Here is a 26,758-nt window from a genome sequence, read left to right on the forward strand (position 1 = left end):
TGATGATGGGTTACGAGGGTGCGTCTCACAATTGTATGTTTGTGTAAAGGAGTTCCTTTTCTTATTCTTTATTTTTCATATCAAGGTGGAAATCCACCTCTCTTTTGTGTTCATGAGATACTACGAGTTGTTGTTGGATTTATCTCTCTACTATTTTTCGGTTGCTTGATACGGTCAGTCCTGTTGTTTGATCTGGGAGCCAATTTAGTTAAGGCTAGTAGGAACACACTGTTCCAATTTCATCTTCTTCTCAGTTACCATATGCCCATGAGCTTCTAATTGATTCTGGCATGGGGGCTAATAAGTAATTATCGTGGCACTTCTTTTTTTTTTCTTCTCTCCCCTACCAAAGCTCGAGTCGATCCGTTTGGTGCACCCCGGATCATGATCTCAGAAGGTTCCGATGCCGCCATCCGACGACGGCAGCCGAAGCCGGCCACCGTTTATCCGCCGCTCCGGTCGACCCCTTTTGGGTTTTTTTTACTAGCCTTGCAATAGTCCTCCTGCCAGGGGAAGAAGAGATCATCTAACTTAAGCCTCGTATAGCTAAGCTCTTAATGTGAAACCATGGAAATCTACAAGCAGGAGTTACTATTTATTCAACGCCGTACCTTTGCAAAGAGCTCCTTCCATGAAGCAAGGAGTTAGAGATGGCTCCATGAGCAAGATGGCAAAGGAGTAACAGGATGAGAAGAATGGTTATAGCTTCGCAGCAACATAATGTTCACAAGCAACTTTGCAAAGGAATAGCAGTCATTTTCTGGATTCTATTTTCATGGCAATATTAACTAATAATGGCTGCAATGTCCATTCGAAAATTTTTGTTAGATTTGAGATCCAATAGTTATAAGACAAATAATGCCTGGCTATCGTTATTTCTCTCAGATCTGGTCGCATGAAAGACCAATACCATGGCAGATATGGATAATATAGAATGGTACACTATAGTGCAATTAATATTTGGAAGAGATAAAGGATACTTCGCAGTAGGATATGTAAAAGAATTAATTACACTATACTCTCAACTATAGCATATTTTTGCAGATCATTTTTTTTAATATACTCATAATGGTGGGGACTTTTGTAATTTAATTGTATTTAGCTATTGGATTTAGCACATAAAATTGAGTGGATATATTTTCTATAATCTATGCACATTTTGTTATATTAGAATGTATATAATTTACATCTGAAATACATACTAGAGTTTATTATTATAAATTAAATACATTTAAATTGTAAATTTTCTTGTGGTAGTGTCATTGAAAAACATAAAATGATTATTTCATTCTTAATTTTTTTTCTAGATAAGGGTAAATTGATCGAGTAGCAATCACTTGATTTTTATTTAACAATAAAATCTAACTGATAATTTCTTTTGTAGGTTTTACATAGCTAAGAGAATCTTTTGTTTCTCCCAACAATTAAGAGACTTTTTTTGAAAGAATACATGTTCATCCGGATCGATAATCTTATTTAAATCAGTTGACAGAATTTGCCTATCCTAATAGTATGATAAAGATTCATTTACATAGCTGGTTGCTCTAACGTTTTATCATTATTTTCTAATTTAGTCATCATCATTTGTTGATGGTAATATTTGATGTATTTTAATATTTTATGTTTATATTTGGAGGATAATATTAGGTTATTATTCAAAGAATTTTTGAACACTTTCCGACTCAAAAGAATAAATAAGAAAATATATTTATTATATAATTTTAAAAAATAGAAGTTTTATAATAACTCTAAAAAAAATTAATATTGTACTCGTTTCAAGGGTTTCAATGAGACCTTCACGATAGTTTAAATAATTAGACTATAAAATGAAAAATACATATGAAATTTTAAGTGATGGTTTAAACATTTAAAAGACAGAATTGGTATTTTTAAAGAAAGTGAATAGTGAAATAGAGCTGGACTCCAAATCTACCGGATGAGCTTCAAATTTAGAGTTATACTACTATAGTTGACTTCAGATTTAGAGCCCTAAATAAAGTTCAATTAAAGCACAACTAAGTTTTAAATATAAAGATTTAGAGTTCGGTTTGAAATGCTCAAAGAGATATCTGAAAGCTTGAAATTCTCCGATATGAGAAATTTGATTTGATTTGAGATTCTATTTAAAGAAACTCCTACGCGAGTAAATTGATTTAGTATGTTTGGAATGTCCCCGATAAGACCAACTCAATTGATTTAGAATGATTTGGATAGATATCACTTCAAATAATTCTGATGTGTGATCTCACAAGAAATAATTTCTAATTCAACCAATTTTTAGACTCTCATAATTATCTTTCATATAATAAATAATGAAACTCTACTTATGCTTCCCCTCTTCTCATCAACTCTCACCTTATCATTCGAGTTGAAAAAAATAATAACGTGTGTGTCTATAGAAAAGATGAGCACTAATTTAGGGATCTGGGTGCAATTATTATGAAAAATAGTGGGGTTGGTGTAATGGAATTAAAGAATAGGTGTGTGAGCCTGACATCTGATGTTAGGTTCACGTGACGTCCATTGCGTTGGAAGTTCGGATCCGCAGATTAGGTGAGTTAGCTCTGCCTACTACCAGTCAAGACTCGTGAGAAGGACCATTCTTATCCAATTCATCCATAATAAATATAAAAGTATTTAATTCAATTTAGTCCATGCCTGAGACTCAATTAAATAAATAAATATTTTTTTTTTCAGTTCTCTGAAGGAAAGATTTCAATTTAAATTAATAAAACAAACGGTACATCACCGCGGTGTACCAATTCGACTTTTTAGTATTTTTCCAATTGGATCCGAGTCCGAGTTTATAAATACTCTTTTTCTTCCGTTTCACCAACCCCGGCTCCCGTCCTCAGAAAAGAGTCCTCCTCCTCGACGCCTCCGTATCGCTCCTCTCGCCTCGAAGAACATGGCGTTCGAAAAGATCAAGGTCGCGAATCCGATCGTCGAGATGGACGGTTAGATCTCCTTCTTTCTCTGTGCTGAGATCTCCCTATGGCTGGATCTACTGTTGCCTTTCGATTCATATGCGGATTTGAGTGCAACCGTGTTTGGATCTTGGTTGACTACTTGGATTTACGGGTGCATCGTCTTTTTGAGATTTATAGATAGATATATGTTCGCCGATTGGTCAAATCTGTGCCCTAGCACAGATGAAGATTTAGATGTGTCGGTTTACGATATCTACAGATGAGAAGGACCTGATGTGTGTGTCTCGATAATAGCATGCTACTGTTTTTTTTTTTTTTTTTTTTGGGTGACAAGTTCGTAAGTTTTGGTGTCAGCTAATTCATGGGACATGGAAACTTATCATTGTTTTTTGTCTCCTTGTGATTAGATGTTTTTTGTGCTGTGGTCCTCGTGGTATCATTTCCACTTTATAACTTATGTAGATCTATTTGGTTAGAACTTTTAGAAGCTGCCGATCATTGACTGATGCATTGTCTTGATTGTTGGTGGAGGATCAAAAGTGGACAGATCCAATCTGACTGCATTTCACTAATTTGTAACGCATGACAAGCGTATATGCAGATGGATTTAGCATAACTCACCAGCATTGCCAAAGAAGAGCACGGCATTCCTTTTTCCTGTGCAATGAAATTCTATTTATTTGTTCTCTCTATTTCCTAAGTTTCTCTCGAAGCAATTGTATTGACTATTTGTTACGTACGTCTTCGGTAATTTTATATATAATTGTTAAATTTAATGTTCTGCACACTTGCATATATGTAGTAGCGCTTCCTTATGTTAGAATAAAAAATCACTCTAGAATATCTTTTGTGCAACAGTTATGCAGGATCCTGATGACTCCATTTGCATTTGATTGAGTTTATAAAAGTAAATGGCCTTATGTTAGTTTATTTGTTACTTTGATGCACAGGGGATGAAATGACTCGAATCTTCTGGAAATCTATCAAGGATAAGGTGATTGATGCAGCTTTACTTCATTCAGCATGTTGAATTTTTATCCTTCTCTGGTAACTCCATTCTGTTACACCTTTTTTGGAATCATTTTTGTAACTAATGCATTTGTTGATCATGCAGCTTATTTTCCCATTCTTGGACTTAGATATAAAGTATTATGACTTGGGCCTTCCTCACCGAGATGCTACAGATGATAAAGTTACAGTAGAAAGTGCAGAGGCTGCTCTCAAGTAAGGCTAATTTTTTCAAGTTTACAGCCACAATAGCTCCATCTTTTCTTCCTTCAATGGGATATACCTTTTCTGAAGTCACATTATGTAGTACCCATCATTTAACTGTATGTTGCAATACCTTTATTCAGTATGGAACTTTTACTTGTTCCTTCAACTATTGAGCCAGTATAGACTTTTAAATCTACTACTTATTCCATTATCAATCTACAACCTATATGTAGTTAAATTTTTCATTACTGAACAAACTTGACAAGGATATTGGCTGTTGATTGCTTTTCTTTATGCCATTATTATGCTGTACTCACTATATTCTATGTTATGCTCATACTTGAACTTCATTGCAGATACAACGTGGCAATCAAATGTGCAACAATAACTCCAGGTAAAATTGAATTTACTGGGACATGTTAAATCCAGCTTCAGTGCTGACCTACAGTGAAAATGTTCATCATGATAAATCTATTTTCTTAACCTTTCTTTTGGATTGTGACAGATGAAGCTCGAGTTAAGGAGTTCAACTTGAAATCCATGTGGAAGAGCCCAAATGGGACAATCAGGAACATTTTAAATGGTTAGATAATTTGCCAAGATTGCATCTTAGTTCTCCCTGTAGAATATCAATAGTTTCCAATTAATTCATCTTTCCCTTCAGGTACTGTATTTAGAGAGCCAATTATTTGTAAGAACATTCCACGGCTTGTTCCAGGTATCAAAGAAGGATATCAGGTTGTTATTTGTGTGGCAATACCAGAGTTTTGCTCTCTAACCTTGTAAATATGCTCGCAGGATGGACAAAACCTATATGCATTGGAAGGCATGCTTTTGGGGATCAGTATCGAGCAACTGATGCAGTTATCAAAGGGCCTGGAAAGCTCAAATTAGTCTTCGGTACGACGAAAGCTTCAGCTGCTAGCTTTACAGTATAAGTCATATGTGCTTGGTCTATTGTTATATATAATTTGAGCTTCTATGTTTTACTTTCAGAGGGAAAAGAAGAGGAGGTTGAGCTAGAGGTTTTCAACTTCACTGGTGCTGGAGGAGTTGCCTTATCTATGTATAACACTGATGAGGTTTAAAAACTCGACATACAATAAATTGGTCAACAGATAGAAATATGATTTTCTTCCCTTGCTGGCCCTTATTTATTTGTCACACTATTCTTTACAGTCAATTCGCTCCTTTGCTGAGGCTTCAATGAACACTGCTTACCTGAAGAAGTGGCCACTATATCTTAGCACCAAAAATACAATTCTGAAAAAATATGATGGAAGGTATGGAACATATGTAGCCTCGTTTTTTTCAGTAGTGCATTAATATCTAAGAATCTCCATAACATTCTTCACGTTTCTGTGACATACTATTTTGTTACATTTACTAATTCCGTTCTTCAGGTTCAAGGACATATTTCAGGAGGTTTATGAAGCTGGATGGAAATCTAAATACGAAGCTGCAGGAATATGGTTAGTTTTCTAGTCTCCAACTGCTTACTATCATTTGCTGCACTTGATCTTTATTCTTGTATATTGAATAATTGATCTCTGGCAGGTATGAGCATCGCCTTATTGATGACATGGTTGCTTATGCACTTAAGAGCGAGGGCGGCTATGTATGGGCTTGCAAGAACTATGATGGAGATGTGCAGAGTGATTTCTTAGCTCAAGGTTGAACTACAATACCTTTATTTGCTGGAACTTGTTGATATTTTACAATTTGAATCAGTTTTTTTCTACAAAAATGGAAAGGAACTTTAATGACTGACCAACTGATGCCTTCAGATAAATGAAGTTGGTTTACCATATTTTCTAATCAGTGGGTAATTTTCTTCCTGACTGCAGGATTCGGCTCTTTGGGTTTGATGACATCTGTGCTGGTATGTCCTTCTGTGGCAACTTTATCGTTCTTGTGCCTGAGAAATGATTATTTTGCTAGAATTCTCTATGATGATTATGCCAAGTTAGCAGCACCTTCATGAGACATGAAAAATATGAACTAGTGACTCCAATGAGTAATGACACATTGTACTTACTGCATGATACATTATACTTCGGGATCCATTTTTGTGGCGTGGCAAGTGTGCACAAGTATTATTGATGTTCGCAGACGAAATTATGTTTCCATTAGTCCTATTAGATTAATTTTTTACCCTTAACTTCATAATAAGGATGTAGCCAGTACCGTCTAACCATAATAACGGTTAAATTATTTTAGGTGTGCCCCGATGGCAAGACCATTGAAGCTGAAGCTGCTCATGGCACTGTAACCCGTCATTTCCGGGTTCACCAAAAAGGTGGTGAAACCAGTACAAACAGCATTGCTTCGATCTTTGCCTGGACCAGAGGACTTGCACACAGGTATTGATTTCGTTAATTCATTCACAATTCTGTCTAAGGTCTTAAAACCTCAATCCTCATGACTTCTCTCTCTCTCTCTCTCTTGTGATCAAGCTCATAATTATATTTCTAATGGAAACTTGGAGCCTTAAAACATTTTCAATATATTCACAGGGCAAAGCTGGATGACAATGCTAGACTACTTGACTTCACTGAGAAACTAGAAGCTGCTTGTGTTGGTACTGTAGAGTCTGGGAAGATGACCAAGGATCTCGCTCTTCTTATTCATGGATCGAAGTATGTCAGACACTTGTGCACAGCCCGTGTTGTTTACCTAGATTGCTGTCCATGTAGCTGAAGTCGATGATCTCACCTTCTAATGTCCTTTTTTTTTCCTTTCTTTAACCAGAGTCACTAGAAACCACTACCTGAACACAGAGGAGTTCATTGATGCTGTCGCAGATGAGCTGAGAGCAAGACTCGCAGGAAAATGAAGCCTGTAATTCTCCTTCAGAAACTAATTTATTTTTATGCTCTTCTTAACCTTACGATTCGCTAATGCGATAATAGCTCTTGGCTTCTCTTCAGGATGATTCCATGTGAACGTTGATCGGTTTTCTGCCGCTTTGCGTGGACGGTCCGGTAGCAGAAAACTTTTGTTCTTGGGTTGCGTCACCGAGAGATTCCAATAAAGAAGATAGAAATATGTCGAATCATTATTCCGTTGAGCTGAACTATTAATTGCTCGAGACTTTCTTAGCTATATCATTTTGTGAAACCTTTCGGAAATTAATCTTTTCCTCTTCCTTTGAGCTTATTATTCCATCTACATGCTGACTTAATTATTGTTTACGCATTTCTTATTGGATTCCGAGGTGCCCAGATGCTAAAATAGTGGTATTTAATATAGCAATAGCTTTACTAGAGATTGTATACAGGGATGTCCACGTCAGGCATTCGGATAAGTATACTGATTGGTAGCATGCACTCTGTTCGGTTCCTTATACTCTCCATCTTTATACGTGTCTCTCGGTGCCAATATTCACTTCCACGTGGCATATCTTCTACTATGACGTGGCGTCTAACTGTGCTGAAATTCCCTTTTATGGAGCTTTCTCTAGACTCTCCGAGTGTTACCACTTTGGAAATCAAGCAGGAAAAGAACAACCAAGTGGAGAAGTAAATAATAAGAGTGTGAATAAGCGAGTACAAAAGAGTATGTCAGGGGCACAGGGAGCGCAGCCGGAGAGGTCTTTAACGCCGACGACGTACGAGTCGGTGGAGGGAGGGGAGAATCGGACAAAGACGAGCCTCTACTCCACCGAGGACGAAGGTGGAATTCAGATCGACAAGGCGCAGGAGAAGGCCGAGGACCCCGTCGGAACGGGCAATTTGGCCTTCGGCGCCGACAAGAAGGATGACAAGGACGACCCCGGCGTCAGCGGCACCGGCGAGTGAGAGCAGCATTGTGAGTGAGAGGAGGATGGCTCAGACTGCGATGTGGGAGCGTTACTGTTATCTATACATATAATAAAGAACAGTAGTATACTTGATTTCTTCCTTCTTTTTCTTTTGATTTTTTTTTCCTTACAGTTAACATTAAACAGTCAGACAAAATAAAGAAACAAAGAAATTGCCCGAAGAAGGATATATAACAGTAGACCGCTTCTTCCACTCCTAATTACCGAATAGATTAATCACTGTTTGTTTACAGTGAAATAAAAAGAAAGTTACAAGAAATTGAAATATTTTTTATTGACAGCATTTTGATCCTAACAAGCGAACCATCAAGTTTATTATGTAACATTCTAGAACGATTAATTCCTCATTCACGCTGGGGTACTATCCAGAAAGGTGCGGTGCGAAGGCACAGGTTTGGGCAGGGCCGGAGGACCGAGACAGTCCCAGCTTCTATATTGAAGACATAGACGAGATCTTTTGGCTTGATGATATAGACGCTGTTGCTCTTCAGACCAAGCTCACTCGCCGACCACGACGCGGCAAAGAGTCCGGGCCCCAAGAAGAAAACTCGATCACCAATGGAGTCCACCTCTTTCCATGCTCCCTTGGAGTCCATCTTGTACACTGCAACATGGCCAGTATCGTTACTATGATCAAACACGTACTCTTCGACACACAGTATATCCCCCATAGACTCCACCAAGTATGAATTGCAACCATATGCTCCCGTTGGCATCTTTTTCTTTGCCATCTCAAGACTTGTCGTTATGGGACTACAAGCTGAAAAGTCGACGGTCACCATGCTATCCTGCCAAAACAGGGCATAGAGCTTGCCTCCGACGGCGGCGACCCCGGAAACGTCGGAACCGTCGGGATGTAGTCGTTGCATAAACCATTTGTCACCCTTGGGGTGACAGAGCCAGACGCATCCATTGATCCAGCCTTCGTAGTCGGCGTACAGCACCGTGCAGTTTGGATCAGTTGGGGGGCCAGAGAGGGTGCAGAGACTCTGGTAATCGGGCTCGCTATCCCATTCCCTCTGTGGTAGCTCAACTTCCTCAGAGGTTAAAGGGTTGAGCAAAGAACACCTCCGAGAAGAGCTGTGGATTATAGCCAGCCATCCCTGAGGCGTAGGGACGCAGTTGTGTTTCTGTAGCTCGGCTATGCTTTTCTTAGAGGCCCTGTTTGCGGCCAAGCTGAAGAAAGTCTGGAGCTTCTGTTTCTTCTTCCTATGGAGAACCACAAGCCAAGGTGCAGGGGCAGTTTCCTCTCCCATATAGATTAGGTTTGGTAAAGAAAAGAGGAGAAAAACTATTGAAGAGAAATTTTGCGGTATTACTAGGAGAGGAGTCTGATCATTTTATAAGAGAGGATATCGAATCCGAATAGGAGTGCGATTAGTATCATCTCTCTCCTAAATCTAGTCGAACTAGGATTATTAATTCGTTTTATTCTGAGGTGTCTCCTAATGAGATTAGGATCGTGTCCTAATATAATTAGGAGAAGAATATGAGTTTTGATGCCTATATAAATAGAGGAGATCTATGTTAGGCTGAGCAACAACAATCTGCTGTTCTTAGCCTCGAAGTAAGTTGATATCAGCTATCTTGGTAAGAAAAAAAGAAGAGCAGTTAATATCTCATAATACTTGTTATGGACAAGCTTGGAAGACGAGAGGATCTGCACAGAGTTGTTAGCGCAGCTGCTAGATCTTGGTCCGATCTCCCGTTGGATGTGCTACGATTGGTCGCCTCTCGAGTTCCGTTGCCAGATCATCCACACATGAGCTTAGTTTGCAAGACATGGCGGCGGAGCGTACGACAAGTTTATCCAGCCGATAGGAGCCCAGTCTTACTGCACTATAAGAGATGGGGAAGCGGGATCTTCCACTGCTACAGCCCTCTCTTCAACAAGACCTTCGTTCTCCGCTGCCCTGCCGACTTGTCCGGGACCAAGATTTGCTCCGCGAGAGATGGATGGCTGATGCTCCGGAGGAACAGTCAGGTGATACTGGCCAACCCCATCACCGGCGTCGCGCATCACCTCGCGCTGCCCCAGCACTGCCATTATTTCATGTACGTCTCCTTTGCGGGTCCCCCTTCTGACTGCACGGTCTTCGCTATAGAGACTTTCATACCGGAGAGCGTTCGGATCTCCGTCTACCGCCGAGGGAGCTGGGCGTCTCCTCGCACTTACGAGAACAACTGCCGTTTCAAAATCTCCCCTCGATCGAACCCGGTGTACCACCGCGGTAGCTTCTATTGCTTGGGTTCGAAAGGAGAGCTGGGCGTTTACGATCCGGAGAAGGATACGTGGACGGTTCTCGCCAAGCCCATAAATTTTTACCCTGCCAAGAGTAGTAACTGCGGCGAGAGCTTTTTGATCGAGTCGGAGGGGGAGCTCTTGTCGGTTCTCACCGGAAAGTTTGGACGGCGTGTCCGTGTTTTTAGGCTGAATGAGGTGGACATGGTCTGGGAGAAGATTGAGAGCCTTGTGGGGAGGAGGAGGAGGAGCTTATTTGTGAGATCGGCTATGTCTATTTCATCAACTCCATCAATTGATCACAGGATGAACAACAAAGTATACTTTCCCAGAGTCCATGGAGAGCCCGAGATCATCGAATCCGAAGTGGAACGCTCGGGGGATCGGATATTCTTCGTACCAAAATGCTCCTCCAGAGAAGGAGATGATGAAACGAGGAGAAGAAACGAAGGTGATCACGGTGGTATATGTTGCTGTGATTTAGAGAACCGAAAATATTCCGAATATTTTGGTTCAAACGAATACCTATATAGCATCTGGTTTGAACCAAGACTATCAGACGATTGATCCTTTGTTCCCTTCCTTATGTACGTCAACAGTAGTTCTATCATCTCAAATTAAGAGTCCACTAATTCTAAACTCTGACTCCACTCTAAAGTCAACTGAGCTGAGCGGAGACTCAAGCATCTATATGATTAAGATTTTAAATAAATGATGTAACAGCGAATTTGCTCGATTGTCTGGAAACAGTGCTGCCAGGTTTGGCATATTGAAACGTATGTGCTATTCTCACCATTAAAATGCTGCCTTATATCTAAGAAAAGACACGGAATCAATCAGGATGTATATGCACCTTACCCTCACTGGATCAATATTTAACAGTTGAAGAACCGTATGCCGCTGCTGAAGACACTTAGAAGTACAGAGGATGGATGGCCAAATTATAGGACCATTGCTTTCCCACAATAGGCTTGGTCTTTCTATTCTGAATGCTATTCAACAGAGAGCAACTGCATAGATAATGAATGAGCATATCACATCAACAGTTTGAAAGCTAGTCATGGTATCAGGAAATGAAGGGAGTCAGTATCAGAAAAACCTCCATTGTGTATCATATGATAGTTGGAAGCAAATTTTCAAGAATATGAACCTCTTGTAAGATAACAATATTGACATATATAAGAGAAAAATTTGTAGTCATAGTATAACAGAGATCAATGCAAATCTTGTGATGCTTTTGAGGCCAGAATGGTGGTGATCCAATTGAATCTCATGACCCCTAAGCTTGTAGTTCATTAATTCTATTTTCCTGCACTCCTCAAAGTCTCTCGCCCATCTTTCCTCATTCCTAGCTCCCTAACTTATTATCAATTTACAGGCTTTTACTATAGTATCTAAAGTTGCACTCTTCTAAAATCAATGATGTGTGACATACCTATTCAATCTCATGGTTCGTTCAGATAACCAGGTTCACATGCACACGCTAATACCATGAGATCTGGTAGCTAAATAATATCAGCCTTATAAGAATAAATAGATGCATTGTACAAGGTATTATTTCCAAAAAAATATATTCCTTTACACTTAATGCTTTCAATTTTCTTTTTAAACAAAATGCTGCCGGTAACTACTCTTGCTATGTTGATTAAGACCGAGAGGTTTCGTATAAACAGTCACTTCAAAACTCAACACACACAAGCTTATGGAAAGAGGAACAAACTTAGAGGATCATAGAACTCAATTTTTGTTGTAAGTAATATTTTCAATTCACTGTTGCTAAAATAATTCCCGATCTCATGTTGGTAAATTTCTATAATCTATACTTTAGTATCAAAATCATGTTCTTTAAATCTCCAGTTGATGCTAACACAAAAGGTTGAGATGGAAAAAGAGAAGATGGTGATGAATTTAGTAACTCAACTCAATTAAACTATTATACCTTCCACATGAGGTACTTAATTCAATTAAACTATTATTCAAAAGGAAAAAAGAAGAAGAAGAAAGGAACTAGGAACTACCATCAAGATTACCATAAAAGAAATTGCTATTATGAAACTAGAACGGAAATGTTAATTGTTACCAATCAACGATCAATGGTCAACGAAAGATCCCACAGAACCTTATTAACAAAACCAACAAAATGAACACTAAGATTGTAGAGAAAAAAAAAAAAAGAGAGGAAAAGAGAGAGCTTAATTACCGAGCCAGGAGAAACATGATGATGGAGATAATGGTGATGGCGCCCGTTCGTACTACCGGAGAGGGTTCTTCTGTGGAAATCTTTGCTTATCCAATCTTTCTCTCGTCATGGTTTTGGTATTGATAACCAGATAAACACTATACAGGAATGATAAGATCTGCAAGGGGAAATCACCAGTATCTCCTCTACTCCATGAAGATTTAGCTCTCTTCCGAACGATCACTCCATACGTTCTGTTTCAAATGTAATAAAAATTAGACAGAAAACATACTGAATAAATGGTATTCTGCAACTGAGACTGTATTTCTCTTGTTACTATCATAGCCTGTTGCGTTTCCCCGCACGTCGACGAAAGATTGTGGCAAAGACACCGACGTTAGACAAGACTTCGCCTTTATCGTTGTTAGATAGCTCTAACTCGATATCAGCTACAGCTACATTAGGAAAGGCGCCGCCTTTATTACTCACAACCTCTTCCTTCTTCCCGTTCTTGCGGTCCACTTCTTCTTATGCAGAAGAATACAACCAAGAAAACATATCAAGAGAGGGCGAAGGTGAAAAATGGGATTCTTGGGAGATCCACTTACTTTCTTGTCGACTGTGATCGATGAATTCCTTGGTTTTGTTGTGAGAGAAAATACGATCGCAGTATTCACATTGTGATTTTCTGAATTCGGTTCTTACGTCCCATGACGGGATTCTCGATCGTCTTCTTCGTGGCTTAGCCATGGATAATAGACAATGGAAGAACACGAGGAGAGGGAAGGGCAGGGGAGGGAAAGAGAGGGAGAGCTCTATAAATTATAATTTCATTTTAATATTTTGTTTTCATGTATACCCTTCTTAAGTTGATAATTATACCTGTATCATTCTACAAAAATATCTTATTTGTATATATACCCTTCTAAAAATCTTTTATTTACATATGTACCCTTCATGTTACCTTTTTAGAAATGAGAGATTTTTTAAGGGCATAGATGCGTAAAAAGAATTTTGTTCTTACCTGTGACTATTTAACATGTTCTTTTACATCTACATCCCTCTAATTTTGTTTATTTGCTTAAATATCTTTTTTAATTTGAAATTTGTATATATATCTTTCACGTTATTTTCTAACTACAATATTATCTTAGTTATTTACCAGACAAAAGATATGTATAAATATGAAAATCAGAATAAAGGTATTTATATTTATAGTTAACTTGGTAAATAAATTTTGAATTCTCTCTCCTAAATTATTTTTAATTACTTGTATATATTTTTAGTTAACTTAAATTCGATTAAAATTTGAGAATATATATAAAATAGAGAATTAAATTTAAATTGAATACTATCTCATATAATTAAGATTTAATTAAATAATATTTCTTATAATTAAGACTTAATTAAGTAACATTTCATATTGAGCTTTATTTAGCTGAACTTGATGTAAAAAATTAGCGTCAAATATAAATAAGTTTCTAAGTAGACTCAATTTGGTAAAAAAACTCTAAGTAACACTGATAAAAGTTCAATGAGATTGCTCTAAATATTGGTGTAAGTTGTATTTTCTACTATATTTTTTGCGAAATGGCCCTTCTTTTAGTTATTTGTTAGATTTTCTATTAAAAAAATTTGACATCTTAGTAGTCATGTGAGGGACTATTTTATGATTAAAAGATAAAATAGTTATTTGATATTATTTTTTTATTAACCAGGTGAGGGAATTTTTATAGTTTAGGGGGTTCTGTGCAAAAATGAAGGGGTGCACATTTCCATGGGCATTTCTCTTACCCTATTCGTCCCTCGCCCTCGCATCGCACGCTTAAACCCTGATGGCCGGTGAGCGCACCAACAAGAGGAGGGGAAGGACGCAGTCACTTCTACCCTCTTCAAGCACAAGTTACGATCGACCCAATTCTATCTCCTGCTGGTACAATATATCCTCTATTTTCTTCTTTCTGTGTCTCAATTCTACCACTCGATTTGGAGGGCGAGTTGTTTGATCTGTTACTGGGAATACCTAATAAATTTTGGGATCATTTTGGCCTTCCATTATTACTTATAGTATTCCTTCTTCTTTTTTTGGCCTATGTTTGAAGAATTCTAATTCTGTAATTCTTTTAACTGGATCATTATTACTTGCATCGATGTACTTATATTATTCGTTCTTATTTTATGCTCAATTTGTCATGGTTTAGATGTGGGGAAAAAAAAATGACGTACCGCATTGTGTTGAATTTTTGTTTGTCACGCTGCAGTTTTGCTTACGGTCTTTTTGTATTTTTGTTTCATCAATTGACAGGTACTGCGACTTCAAGATTTTCGCGTTCAATGACCTTCTGTTTAATCTCGGATGGCAAAATTCTAGGTATCTGGCATCTGCAAATTCTCAAAAGATTTCTTCCTTTCAAGAGCATGTTTGGTGATTGCTACTGCTATTGTGATTAAAGATTAAGTTTTTTAAGCATAAGATGTATGTTTTTATGTGGAGTTCTTATTTCTGCTTCCTGAAACGAGAAAAAAAAAATGAGAAAGGGAGATAGAAAAATGAAAAAAAGAATATAGGAGAAGAAAGGGAAAGGATTGCAGAGTATGGGAAAGCAAAATCAGATTAATCAGTATTCCGCTTTTCTACTTTGGAACTTAAGGTAGACTGTTCTACCTAGTGTGTTGCACAACTTGGATTCTCTTGCAACTCCCAGATGGACATCTGCTTCCTATTGGCAGCTTTACTTGAATATTTTTGGAGTCCATCATTGATCTGTGTGGGAACTTCTGAGAAATATGTAGTTGTCTACGATTTCAGAACCTAAGAGACCATATTTGCATATGTGCTAACAATGTTTTAACTCTATCAAAGGTTAAAACTTAAAAGCATGGTATATTTTATCAATTTATGTCTTCTGTGACCTTGGGACACATCACTTGGCTTCTCGTCACTGATGGCAAAGGAGGTGGCCAATCTGCAAATTATTTATTATCTGTTTCTATGCATTGTCATATCAATGCTGAATAACTTGCATCAAACGAGGAACTTACTTTTACCTTGATTAGCTTTTGATATGGCTGCTGCATTTCTGATACAGTTCAATTTATTATTTTTGTTACTCCAAACTGGTGAGAGAATTTATCTAAATAACCTAGCGAACTGTAGTACTTTTGCATATCCCTTTTGTTAAATTATTATGGTCTTAGATTTCATATGTTAAAGTTTTACTGGAATAGGTATGTTTATTATTCTACAGGTTTCTAAAAAAATGGTTTTCTCTGGGTGTATGCTTCAGTCTCTTTGCTTTTGTTGGAGTTTTAATGGTTAGTGCATGACTTCAGCTTTAATTTTTTATGCATATTAAATTATTTCTTTGTAGTATATTGTGGATTCATTCTTCTTTACTTTTACTTTTTGTGGATTTATTTGATTGATCAAATTAAAGCGACCTTTGGGCTAGCCATGTCTAGAGAATTGTCACTGTAAATAGATCAAAATTCCTTGAGAGAGTTCATAATAAGTTTATATGCTTATTGTGATTTGAGTTCCAATGCAGGTCATGCTGGGAGTCTTTAATTCACAAGTTTCAACTGCACTATAAGGAGCAGACTGTATTTTCTCTGAATTCTAACTAAAATAACGTGTACAGTTTCAACTTCTTCAGACCCTTAGATAGATGTGCATTTGAATGTTTAGGTATATAAGGAGCCTTGTTTGCATGAATTAGGACACCTTATGACTGACTCTCTGTTGTACTCTGTTCAGCTAAAGTAAAAGTCCATGCCATGAGTCCATATTATGGATTATCAGTAGCAATACAACATTCGCCATGTTATTTCATTTTATTTGTTTTAGAGCATAATCCTATTCTTTGATCACATGCCCTGCGTACTTTCTCCTTTTGAATTTTCAGATGCTACTCTGGTATTTATTTGGTTCTTTCCGTCATGAAAATGGATCATTTGGGTTTGACAGCTATTTGGTGAGTTTATTGTTTGGCACTTTTCTTTAATTAGTATTGCTTGGAATATGTAGTTTCTCCAACTGGGTAATTCATGAATAGTTTCTCACTTAGTAAATGTAGGCTTCTAGCTGGAGCATATCGATGATGGATGCTGGCATTATGATATTATCTTCATTGATGTCTGTTGCTTTTCATGAATTTGGGCATGGCATTGCTGCTGCGAGGTTACTCTAATCACTCTAGCACTCTTTGTTTCTTTTCTCTAAATGCATAATGAAATTTTCTGATATCTTTGAGCATATTGTATGCCTTGTTATTATCTCGTGAGGTAGAGCCAATTATTTTTCATTATTGTCTGAGCTCTACTGTCAAGTTCAGTCCTTCCACTACAACTATGATAGCCATGCAAATTCTTTATTTAAGTAATCTTTATCATCATTTTTGTCTAGGACATTTCTTGATATTTCAATCGATCCACGAGAATAAGAAAAGTTAAGATATCAGTATACAAGAAAGTAAGGCAATTTTTAAAAATATTACTTGCTGTAGGATCGTGAATCTTGTAGTATGGATATATGTGTAACAGAAAGACTCTGATTTGTTATCATGAACCTTGCAGTAGGATCATGCATAACAAGAAGCTAGACCACAACGACCTTTACCTGTCATTATAAAAATGATGTCAAATAACTGTATAAATGACAATTGACAACATATAACAGTCAATTTTCAACTTTATGGTAATCATTTTCAATTAATAACACTATAACACTAGAAATCGTATCATATAGCACTATGTTAGTTGTAGAGATTGTGATTTGTTTGATCGTCCGTGTGCTTTATATTGTGGCTTCCTGTTACAGGTTTCTAAATGTTTCGGCTTAAACTTTATGTTTAGAAGGGTTCTGACACTTAATCTTGTATCTTTTATCTATTTCTTCATCTATTTGTAGAGTATTTGGACACCCATGAGGTGAGATACTAGTATCACTAATCCACATACTGTACATGCAACAGTGAGGGCCTACAGATCGAATACATTTCTATATTCCTAGCTATCCTGTTTCCTGGTGCCTTGGTTGCATTGAATTATGATCTGCTTCAAGCATTACCTTCATTTGCTGCTCTCCGAATTTATTGTGCTGGTGTTTGGCATAATGTGGTGGTAAGTTAAGAAGTAGTGCATCCACACCCCTCCCCCCTCCACCCCTGCCTCCTTTTTTCTTTTTGCTTTCTTTGACTTTACAAAGTGCATGCTTTCAGCTGTTATATTTCTTTTTGTCCTCTTTTGTACATTATTCTTCCTGTAAAGTTTTGCTGTATATGAATGAGAAAGCAAGCTAGTTTAAGTATTTATTAGTCCTCTTTTCAAAATTTATGCTGTTTTGTTATGATGCTTATATATTTCTTAATACTTGCGAATATGATATATGATATATTTTTTGTTGCTAGCTTTGTGCAGTTTGTGCTCTAATGTTAATCTTACTTCCTCTGGTCTTATGTCCTATATATATACATGGAGAAGGCCCTATAGTAAGTTTCTCTATTTATATTTTTGTTACACAAGTCTCCATGTAGTTTTATTTTTGGTTCTAATTCAACGTTTGAACAGGTTTTGGAGGTACAACAAACCTCTTCTTTGTCTGGATTTTTGTCATCTTATGATGTTATTGTGTCAGTGGATGGTTCAAAGATCAGAACTTCTGATGACTGGATGAAAATGATGGTTCAAATTAATGCCCAAACATTCTCAAAACCTCATTCCCTTGAAGCTCAAAATTATCGAGCCATTAGTGCTAGAAAGGGGTATTGTGTCCCTTATTCGTGGCTAGAGAGGAGCATGACTCTCCTGGAAGAAGGTGACCAGTTCTCTTGCCCCAACAAACTTGCAGCTTTTGAAAGCATGTCCTGCTTCAATTCAAGCCTTTTAGCTGGGAACAGAAATAGAATAAAGGAAACTGGAGATAAATATTGCTTGACTGCTAAAGATGTTATCAAGCTTAAAAAATGTGGGACTGGATGGCAAATGACTGAAACTGATGGAATCAACTGTTTTTGCTCAGAGGTAAACTTAATTCTCATGTAGGAAGCAAGTTCTAGATATTTCGAGGCTTCTCTTCTCTATGAAAAACTGTGCATACGATTTTTCATTGGATTCATAAATTGTCTTTGTATCACGATACAAGTACAGAAGAATTTCACATGGTTATCATCCAGTTGAGTTGAGACAATGCTGTTAAGAGCTTATTTGACTTTTAAGAACACTTTTAGCTAGTTTAGAAGATTGCCTGTGTTAATTAGTTTCTTTTTTTTGTTGTTGAGAGAAACAAATCTAATCTGAAATCCTATCATTGTTTGTCAGGAAGAGTCCTGCATGACACCTGTTCAGATACCTGGCATCTCATGGGTTGAAATATCCTACACAAGCCCCTACTCTTCAGAGTGTTTGCAGCATAGGCAAAATTTATCATCGACAGATCCTGAGAATCCTTATCTAGGATCAAGTTCCTGTGGTGGTACTTTTGTTTATGTTGGTGATGTGTTATCCGTGGCTCATTCTATTCAGTTATCATCTTATCGGCCTCGATCAACACACATTATTTTCAGTGCACATATTCCTTTTATCTTGGAGAAGACTTTTGTCTGTACCCTCCTTGTGTCTGCATCTTTGGTCTATCTAAACTGTTTGCCTGTGAGTAGTAACATTCTGCAAATTTCTGGAATCACTATTGAGTTGCATGTGTTATACTCTTCTTCTACTGCTTTCCAAGAAGTTCTGTTGATATTCTTCCAGAAATAGAGCAAATTGCAAAGTGAAAATTTTGAGGCATCAGAAAACACATTTTAAAGAACTAAATTTTAGGTGCAAATATTCTGACACATTAATATGAACTAGATTTGAGTTGGAGAAAATTGAAGGGACTCCAGACTTTTGGTTGCAATCTTTCTACTTACAATATGAACTTACAATTTTCAAGATAGTTGGTTCTGTATTTGAGCAGTAGGCTTAGTTCTCTTTCTATAGTAAGTCATTTTGTCTGTTATTATGTTGATACTTTTGTCTCTTATTTGAAAACATTTTGTCCTGTAGTTCTCTTCTATTAGGCTGTTTATTTTTTGCTTATATGCTCGACTATATAGCACTGCTCATTCAAATAGTTTAGCCTGCAAAACTTCTACATAAAAACTGATCGGCTCTCTAAGCATGCAAAGTTTTGCAGGTATACTTTTTGGATGGTGAATCAATCCTAGAGAAGTGTCTTGGCTATGTCACTTGGTTTACTCGAAGGCAGCAGCGTAAAATCCTTCAGCTTTGCCTTCTTGGAGGGACTGTCTTATCCATCATTGTCTTCTCAAAGTTCCTATACTCGGTGTTGGCTATTTCATAATTTTTATTTTTTGGCTAACTTCTGAACCTCACGGGAAGCTGATTCTCTGATCGAAACACTTACAGTAGCAGGATATTCTTCAGTTCTTCTTTGTAAAAGTAAATACATGACTTAGAAAATTAGAAAGAGGTGTTCAGCTCCAGATTGACTTACTAAAAGCATTACAGTCCAGCTAAAGGAGAAGTATACTGCTTTCCGAACTGGCTGCTTCATGCAATGGCCTATGCTGAAACAGAATCTTAATGATCGAGCCCTTCTATTGTGGTGCTCCATCATCAGTAGTGTAGAACAAATATGAATCTGCCAAGTTCCGTACGCAGCCGTCTGATATCAGTACATATTGTTCAACAAGTGTATTAAAAAATCATTGGCTTTGCTTCAGTGTAAATTATTGTTACATTTTTGATGTAATTCCAAATCCTTCTGTAAGTCTAATTCTGAGATCTAGAAAGAGGTTCGATGTTTAAAATTATAATCTGTCCTGTCTTCAGCTTTTAAGTGCAACAGAAGCCGTCACAAGATAACTCGCAACTAGCAATAAACGTGTTTATTTGTCCAGACGCCATTGATGCAAGGTAAAATTTAACCAATTAATAGAGAGGTTATCCAGCTTAAAAATAAAATATCCTGGGAATTTAACAAGCTTTCATATATTTGGTGGCTATAATAAATTCTCCCAATATACAGGTAAACAAGCCAAAGTCCGTCTTGAAAACATTTGTCAGCCTACCAAAAAGCAGAACACTGAACCACCACACTAAAAACTACCGTGTCGCTTTAAAAAGATCCAAAGCCGTTCCTTCCTAAAACACTGGAACAAGCACCATCCCTGCTACACTACACAGAGATCCAGAACTTTTCGCTGCTCAATCGACCCAAAGAGAAATCCAAGCAAGACAGCACAAAATTGACGTTGAAAACCCGAAAACAAAACAAAAGCCACAAACCCATGTCGCTTCGGCTCATGCTAGACATGCACGCCATTGCCATTGGCGTAGTAGTTTCCATTCACTAGGCTCTTTGCGGGCTTCTTTACGTGTCCATTTTGATAAGGTTTTGGTGTTAGACTACCATTGCTTGGGGAAATTCTAGTCGTCGAAATACCAGGCCTCGGATTATGCAGCAAGGATTCCAATTGTCCAGATGATGCAGCTATTAGTCCTGTCAGAAAGTACAAATAGAGAAATAACTAAACTATGTGCTCCGTTTTAGGATAAATTTTGAAATTTGGCATCAACAAAGAACTTTCCCACCTAAATCTATAAGAACGTCTTAATTGAGAAGGAAATTAGACCTTCTATTATGCAAGGCAGGCAATTCCTACACAGAGCATTACCTAAGAAAAGTGCAGAGGGGTTTCCAGGTCTTGACTTAAACTCCGGATGAAATTGGACGCCAACAAAAAATGGGTGAGCAGGGAGTTCAATAATCTGCACTCATTAATTTATATCCATGAGAATCAGAAGACAATGTTATCGCAAATCATAATTTTCTTTAAAGTTAGCAAGTTTTTAAATCCATACCTCCATACGTCTTCCACTTCCGTCTTTCCCAACAAACAACACACCTGCTCTTTCAAATTCTGGGACCATGTCAGGATTTACCTATAAAAATATGTAACGATACAGAACAATATAGGTAAGAAATCATCGTATAATAAAAGTAAGAGGACATGAGAGTACCATCATCTACATGGCATTTAATGATGCAACTCAAAAGTCAAGTCTTAGACCAGATGTCAAACGATAAATTATTTGGACAAACCTCATATCTATGTCGATGTCGTTCATCTACATAGCTGACTTTACCATACCTAATAAAGAAGGTTTAAATAAAGTTTACAGATTTCAAATAAATTTGAAGGAATACTTCAAATGCAAACTAATATAAGATAACAAGACAATTAGAGTTCAAAGGATGTGTGCTCTCACAGTTTAAAAGATTTGCAGTCAGTAACTTGGAAAAATGTCCTCCTTGACCCAAGTCGCATTGTTCCACCCATATGAGTTTTGGAACCCTGTGAAAAAGTTTGAATGATACGCAGGAAAAATCTTAATTTAGTGTCAAGGAAGATATTAAAGCTAACTTTATGAAGAATGGTATACCTCTGGCATGAAAACAACGCATGGTGTCTTTGTATCAGGATCAAACTCAGTGCTGTTTGCATCCTTCAAATTCAAAACAGAACGAGCATACTCGATTACAGCAATTTGCATGCCAAGACAAATGCCTAGAAAAGGAACATTGTTTTCACGGGCATATTTAGCTGCTAGTATTTTCCCTTGCACCCCTCTGTCTCCAAAACCCCCTGGAACCAGTACCCCATCTGCACCCTGAGTTGGGAAAATCTCAGATGGCTAAAAAAAAAAATCACACATCTAATAACTATTGTAGTAAAAAAAACCATAGATTTCTATCCATTCTAGAAAGAAAGAATAATTCTGTAAATAAGTACAAGTGAGCTCCTCACCTTTAGTAGATTCCATGCTGTCCTGTAAGCATCAGGTGCCTGCACAATGAAACCATCTCAATCATCAATGCAGGAGATCCAGCAAGACAAACAGTAGAAGTCAGACAATGTACAGACCTCTTTGGCAGTTTCATCTTCAAGATCAGAAGAAGGAACCCAATCCACCACAAGTTTCCGACGGCAAACAACAGATGCATGCAAAAGGGCCTGAAATACAATGACAACTTGACAAGTAAATCAAATAACAAAACAATGAACCTGGGGTAGCAGATACCAGATAGTGTGAGAATAAAACATAAGAGATGCACCCGCTGTTTGGCTAGCAGGGTGAGTTGGAATGGTGAAAAATAAGTAGGCCCCGTAAAAAGATAAAAGATAACAATAATTCCTTATTGTGGTTCACTTGTAGGAGAAAAGGAAAGAATTTTGTGTATGTATGTATATCTCAAATTTGAGCAGCAAGAAATAGAGACTGAGGGATGCCTTTCACCTTTAGGACAGAGAGGTACGAATCAGAAAGGCCAGTATACTTTCCAACCATGGCAATCCTGACCTGAAGAGTTAAAGTTAAGTCAATATCATGATATGAAATCACAATTCAAGATATATAAAAGAGCAGATGAAAAAGGAACTGACAGGATCCTGTAAGCCATCACAAATTCTAGCCCTTTCTGTCCATTCATCCAACATGGGTTCCAGAGAAGCTCTGCCAACACACATACAAGTGCCTTTTTACATAATAGCACTGAGAGAGAGAGCATCCACAATTTTGATTGTTGGAAGAGATTGAAAGAAAAAAAAAAATCAAGTAGACAAGAAACCTTTGGAGGTTCAACACTTTCATAATAGCTTCATGTGCCTTTTGGTCCTGCAAGGGGATTAGAGTCAAATTAAATAAACTAGGAATAGCTCCAAATCCATTGAAACAGTTCCTCCAATATATTGGAACTGAGATGGACAATACCCTTAACAATAGAGGAATGCGCCAAATGTTTGAAACATCATACAAAGTAACAATGTTTGCTGCCTGAGAAATGAATAATGCTAGTTAGTGTCAAAAACCCAGAAGACTTCAGTTGCAAGGAATACATACATAAATAACTATTAGTTGGTATACTACCGGAACGTGGCAAAATTGTGATAGTTTATCTTTCACATTTTCATCCAGTGCCTATCAAAAACAATGAGAGGAACTGTCATAGACCACAATAACGGAACCAAAGGAAATAGCAGAACTTGGGAGGTTATGGAAGCAAAAAAAAAGGGTCCAGCTGGAACCTTAGCACTGCGGCAAGCTAAAATATCTGGTGTCAGCCCAAGTCCTCTGAGCCCCCTCACGCTATGTTGCGTTGGCTTAGTTTTCTGCAAGAAAGTATGAATTATCACTAAAAGTCCAAAACCAATATATCATACCTATTCTGGTGAAGATAACTACTAAGTTCCAGCAAAGAGAATGTAAACTCCAGCATTAACACCAATATATAGTTATAAACAGCATTGAGAGTTACCTGTTCACCAACAACATTCAAAACTGGAACAAGACTGACGTGAACTAAGCAGAAGTTACCAGGGCCTGGAAAAATAACCATTAGGAGAAAAACATAATGCATAATGGTGTAAGAAAGCAAATGTGACATATAGAAAAACTATTGTCATGCAATTTTCTCACCAACACGATAAGAGAATTGACCCAAAGCTTCAATAAATGGCATTGATTCAATATCCCCTGCATCAAGAATGCCATTGTCGTTATGCGGCGAAAAGAACGTAGCTCCTGCACCGCATGCTTACACGACTATGGGAACTACTAAGCAAATTAAAAACTCACAAAAGAGGTTTAAAAGCATTGAAATATATATCATTTATCTTTTACATTTTGACCTATTTTAAAGTTATATTCACCTATAGTTCCGCCCAGTTCTATAACACAAACATCAGCTGGGCCTTCTTTGCCATCTACAGGAATCATTGCTACACGTTCAATCCACTCTTGTATGGCATCTGTAATGTGCGGCACGACCTTAAAGTAAAAACGATAATACAGATTCAGAACACCATGAAAAATATCCATGCACAAGGCACCCAAAAGGCACAATGAATCAACAGAACTGATGTGAGAAGCAATTCATACCTGGACTGTTTTACCCAGATAATCTCCCTTCCTTTCCTTGTTGATGACTGACTGTCATTGAGAACCAATACAAAAGGGGAAAAAAGAATATTAACTAACTTGGAAAGGAGGCAGACCAAGAGCCAGTGACTAGTCATAAAGATACCAAAGCTATGACTTTGCATCTCAGTTTCTCATGTGAGATCCACTGATGTTTCAGTATCAAGGACTTGTAAGTTGTAAACAAGCTTTGCCGAAAGCATTGTTTTTCAAATTTCTCATTTAATATAGAGGGATACAACAGAACCAGTACTGACTGCAAATAACTAGCTAAGACGTCCATTCTTCTTTGGGTTGTCAATGCAACACCCAAGTAACACCCAAGTAGTGAATATATTTAAAAGGAGGTTTTTCTTATTGCAATACTCAAGATGGCAAATTCCTCCAGCAGTATAAGATATGTAATTAATTCATTTTGTATATCATCCGAATGGTTCCCTGAGTTTTTCTTTTCAAGTGGCAATAAGCTACCTCAGACACAAAAGTTCATAGAATAACTTTTGGTTAAAGTTGGACTAAATGCAGAACATTCATATCATCAATAGGGGCGGAAGAGTTTGAGTACCTGATAAATCTTTCCGGTGGTTATATTGTTGTCACGAGTCAGTTTAATATCTAGAAACCTTTCATAATTTCCAAGATCCAGGTCCACCTTCAAAATGGAATAAATCTAATTATAAGAACAGTTTGTTACAGAGGAAAGAGGGAAAGTGTTGAAGAGTTAGAGCGTTTTGGTTATAAAACCTATGCACAGAAAATAATTAGAGGCAAGTAACACGGTCAGCCACAATTTTTTTTTACCTCGCCACCGTCGTCTAAAACAAACACTTCGCCATGCTCAAATGGAGACATCGTTCCAGCATCAGTATTGAGATAGGGATCTGCACAAGTGCGACATGTAGAGCAAGCATGACTTATCCTCATCAAGATTGAACAAGACAAATTAAATTTTGCATCAAATCACTAACTCCTACATCGAGAATCGAGGAAAGAAACAAATCAAAGTACTACAAATTCATTGACTTGTCCCTACATATATGCTTCATACTATATTTCAGTTACTATGTCAAAAAACGAATAGTTACGACGGAACTGGTGGATGAATTCTGACCCTATCAGAGAAGTAATAATATCTGATTCTAGTCAAGAGAAGAAAAAAGGGCAAAACATTGCAGACTAAGAGAAGATTCTAAGTACGAGAAAGTGACTCATCTTGACTAGAAAAGGAGGGAGCAAAAACGCACTTCGATTGTGCTAAGTATAAAAACAGAACAGAAAAAAAAAAAGAAAAAAAAAAGAAAAGAACGAGTACATCCCAAGCTCTAAACCTTTTGATATAGATTTCCGCAGCCGAAAACTGAAGAAAGGCGAAGAACAGTAACCATTTTCCCAAAGGAACAAGTTTGATTACCTAGGAACAAAATCCTAAGTTGACAGTTCCCAAATACAGGAAATAACAAGCAATTATCACTTTAGTAAGGGTTATTTTGGCCAAGAAGAACACATAACTTCTGTCAAAAGACCTCACTACACAGAAAGTCTGCTCCTTTTCAAAGGAAATCGCTAAAAATAACGTTTCTTGAATCAGAACTCTCAACAACAACAACAACAAAAGAAAAGGGGTTTGGAATCAAGTACCAATCTTTATCGAAGTAACACGGAGTCCGCATGCGTTGAGGATGACCCCGATGCTGCTCGCAGTCACCCCTTTTCCCAACCCACTCACCACTCCCCCGGTTACCAATACGTACTTCATCTCCCTCCACGCTTCACGAAGACCAAGATTGGGAAGATAGAATCCAACCCAAAAGCGCAGTAAGCAAAAGATACCACTCTTTCCACGGCGCGGAGAGATAGAGAGCTCACTGGAGTGGAGACAGAGCAGAGCAAGGTAGCAGCGGCAAAACCGCGTCCTGGCTACGCGTAGTGAGAGAGAGAGAGAGAGAGAGAGAGAGAGAGAGAGAGAGAGAGAGAGAGAGCGAGCGAGAGAGTCAATAAGGAAGAGACGAAGAAGAAAGGCGAAGGCGGGGGGGTGTTAAATACTCGCCGAAGCCCAAAACCTCTTTCCCTCTCCAAACCCGGGAGCACAGCGCTCCCTCGCAACTCTTAAATTAAACCTAAATTTAAATAGTTCTTTTTTTTACCCCTTTCTTTTTCCATCTCTAAAATAAACATAACATAATCATCTATAATCTACTCTAAAAAGCTTAAGTCGAGAATGAAAAATAGTATCATTATAAATATTATTTATATCTAAATGCAATTAACCAATAACAATCATAGTCATAAATGACTTGGCATATCTTCTCTTCAAAGTTAGAATGAGAAAAATAGGAAGCTCCGTTTCGGACATTCTTAACCTTGACTTTTGCAACGGAAAAAAA

The 26,758-nt window shown here is 37.6% G+C and overlaps 6 protein-coding genes across 9 annotated transcripts; 4 read left to right on the forward strand and 2 right to left on the reverse strand.

Annotated features, from left to right (window-relative positions):
• The first annotated feature begins 2,801 nt into the window (after positions 1–2,801).
• LOC140770868 (isocitrate dehydrogenase [NADP]) lies at positions 2,802–7,304 on the forward strand. Its single transcript, XM_073112182.1, has 16 exons — positions 2,802–2,957; positions 3,881–3,924; positions 4,045–4,154; positions 4,502–4,539; positions 4,651–4,728; positions 4,810–4,863; positions 4,944–5,045; positions 5,142–5,227; positions 5,325–5,428; positions 5,549–5,617; positions 5,703–5,818; positions 5,993–6,027; positions 6,366–6,508; positions 6,662–6,784; positions 6,897–6,986; positions 7,076–7,304. Exons 1-15 carry the CDS (start codon positions 2,909–2,911, stop codon positions 6,979–6,981), a joined length of 1,236 nt encoding a protein of 411 aa, XP_072968283.1. The 5' UTR covers positions 2,802–2,908; the 3' UTR covers positions 6,982–6,986; positions 7,076–7,304.
• Positions 7,305–7,446: 142 nt separating this feature from the next.
• LOC140770869 (uncharacterized) lies at positions 7,447–8,018 on the forward strand. Its single transcript, XM_073112184.1, has one exon. The coding sequence runs from the start codon at positions 7,706–7,708 to the stop codon at positions 7,943–7,945; it is 240 nt and encodes a 79-aa protein (XP_072968285.1). The 5' UTR covers positions 7,447–7,705; the 3' UTR covers positions 7,946–8,018.
• A 248-nt stretch (positions 8,019–8,266) lies between these two features.
• On the reverse strand, positions 8,267–9,250 carry LOC140770970 (uncharacterized). The gene has a single exon (XM_073112310.1). The coding sequence runs from the start codon at positions 9,222–9,224 to the stop codon at positions 8,313–8,315; it is 912 nt and encodes a 303-aa protein (XP_072968411.1). The 5' UTR covers positions 9,225–9,250; the 3' UTR covers positions 8,267–8,312.
• Positions 9,251–9,544: 294 nt separating this feature from the next.
• LOC140770969 (F-box/kelch-repeat protein At1g57790-like) lies at positions 9,545–10,931 on the forward strand. The gene has a single exon (XM_073112309.1). The coding sequence runs from the start codon at positions 9,602–9,604 to the stop codon at positions 10,775–10,777; it is 1,176 nt and encodes a 391-aa protein (XP_072968410.1). The 5' UTR covers positions 9,545–9,601; the 3' UTR covers positions 10,778–10,931.
• A 3,227-nt stretch (positions 10,932–14,158) lies between these two features.
• LOC140771147 (membrane-bound transcription factor site-2 protease homolog) lies at positions 14,159–20,673 on the forward strand. 2 transcript variants are annotated; one of them, XM_073112568.1, is made up of 10 exons: positions 14,159–14,322; positions 14,695–14,760; positions 15,638–15,704; positions 16,295–16,363; positions 16,466–16,569; positions 17,363–17,510; positions 17,798–17,878; positions 17,958–18,410; positions 18,708–19,037; positions 19,567–20,673. In XM_073112568.1, the coding sequence occupies exons 1-10, from the start codon at positions 14,225–14,227 to the stop codon at positions 19,732–19,734; spliced, it is 1,584 nt and encodes a 527-aa protein (XP_072968669.1). In that variant the 5' UTR covers positions 14,159–14,224; the 3' UTR covers positions 19,735–20,673. The 2 variants fall into 2 exon arrangements, with proteins under 2 accessions (XP_072968669.1, XP_072968670.1); XM_073112569.1 differs by lacking the exon at positions 15,638–15,704 and having other exon boundaries at positions 14,249–14,322.
• LOC140771146 (uncharacterized) lies at positions 20,346–26,475 on the reverse strand. 3 transcript variants are annotated; one of them, XM_073112566.1, is made up of 21 exons: positions 26,013–26,475; positions 25,176–25,255; positions 24,940–25,026; positions 24,336–24,386; positions 24,107–24,224; positions 23,874–23,930; positions 23,713–23,777; positions 23,483–23,566; positions 23,298–23,375; positions 23,169–23,231; positions 23,026–23,072; positions 22,841–22,910; positions 22,695–22,757; positions 22,322–22,411; positions 22,205–22,243; positions 21,840–22,067; positions 21,666–21,751; positions 21,499–21,547; positions 21,258–21,338; positions 21,071–21,164; positions 20,346–20,895 (listed from the first exon to the last, which is right to left on the reverse strand). In XM_073112566.1, exons 1-21 carry the CDS (start codon positions 26,128–26,130, stop codon positions 20,702–20,704), a joined length of 1,842 nt encoding a protein of 613 aa, XP_072968667.1. In that variant the 5' UTR covers positions 26,131–26,475; the 3' UTR covers positions 20,346–20,701. The 3 variants fall into 3 exon arrangements, with proteins under 3 accessions (XP_072968667.1, XP_072968666.1, XP_072968668.1); XM_073112565.1 differs by having other exon boundaries at positions 23,874–23,978; XM_073112567.1 differs by having other exon boundaries at positions 23,325–23,375; positions 26,013–26,474.
• Between the last annotated feature and the right edge of the window lie 283 nt (positions 26,476–26,758).

This window comes from Typha angustifolia, chromosome 11, assembly GCF_048772165.1.
Source record: "Typha angustifolia cultivar Huaian chromosome 11, ASM4877216v1, whole genome shotgun sequence".
Classification (NCBI taxonomy): domain Eukaryota; kingdom Viridiplantae; phylum Streptophyta; class Magnoliopsida; order Poales; family Typhaceae; genus Typha; species Typha angustifolia.

Coding starts and splice junctions, on each gene's coding strand:
- LOC140770869 (XM_073112184.1), top strand. CDS start 7,706: ATGTCAGGGGCACAGGGAGCGCAGCCGGAGAGGTCTTTAACGCCGACG.
- LOC140770969 (XM_073112309.1), top strand. CDS start 9,602: ATGGACAAGCTTGGAAGACGAGAGGATCTGCACAGAGTTGTTAGCGCA.
- LOC140770868 (XM_073112182.1), top strand. CDS start 2,909: ATGGCGTTCGAAAAGATCAAGGTCGCGAATCCGATCGTCGAGATGGAC. Junction 4,155..4,501: donor AGTGCAGAGGCTGCTCTCAA/GTAAGGCTAATT, acceptor ACTTCATTGCAG/ATACAACGTGGCAATCAAAT. Junction 5,046..5,141: donor AAAGCTCAAATTAGTCTTCG/GTACGACGAAAG, acceptor TTTTACTTTCAG/AGGGAAAAGAAGAGGAGGTT.
- LOC140771146 (XM_073112565.1), bottom strand. CDS start 26,130: ATGAAGTACGTATTGGTAACCGGGGGAGTGGTGAGTGGGTTGGGAAAA. Junction 25,027..25,175: donor TTTTAGACGACGGTGGCGAG/GTAAAAAAAAAT, acceptor TCCATTTTGAAG/GTGGACCTGGATCTTGGAAA. Junction 21,165..21,257: donor GAAGTGGAAGACGTATGGAG/GTATGGATTTAA, acceptor TAATGAGTGCAG/ATTATTGAACTCCCTGCTCA.
- LOC140770970 (XM_073112310.1), bottom strand. CDS start 9,224: ATGGGAGAGGAAACTGCCCCTGCACCTTGGCTTGTGGTTCTCCATAGG.
- LOC140771147 (XM_073112568.1), top strand. CDS start 14,225: ATGGCCGGTGAGCGCACCAACAAGAGGAGGGGAAGGACGCAGTCACTT. Junction 14,323..14,694: donor CCCAATTCTATCTCCTGCTG/GTACAATATATC, acceptor ATCAATTGACAG/GTACTGCGACTTCAAGATTT. Junction 19,038..19,566: donor TCTATCTAAACTGTTTGCCT/GTGAGTAGTAAC, acceptor AAAGTTTTGCAG/GTATACTTTTTGGATGGTGA.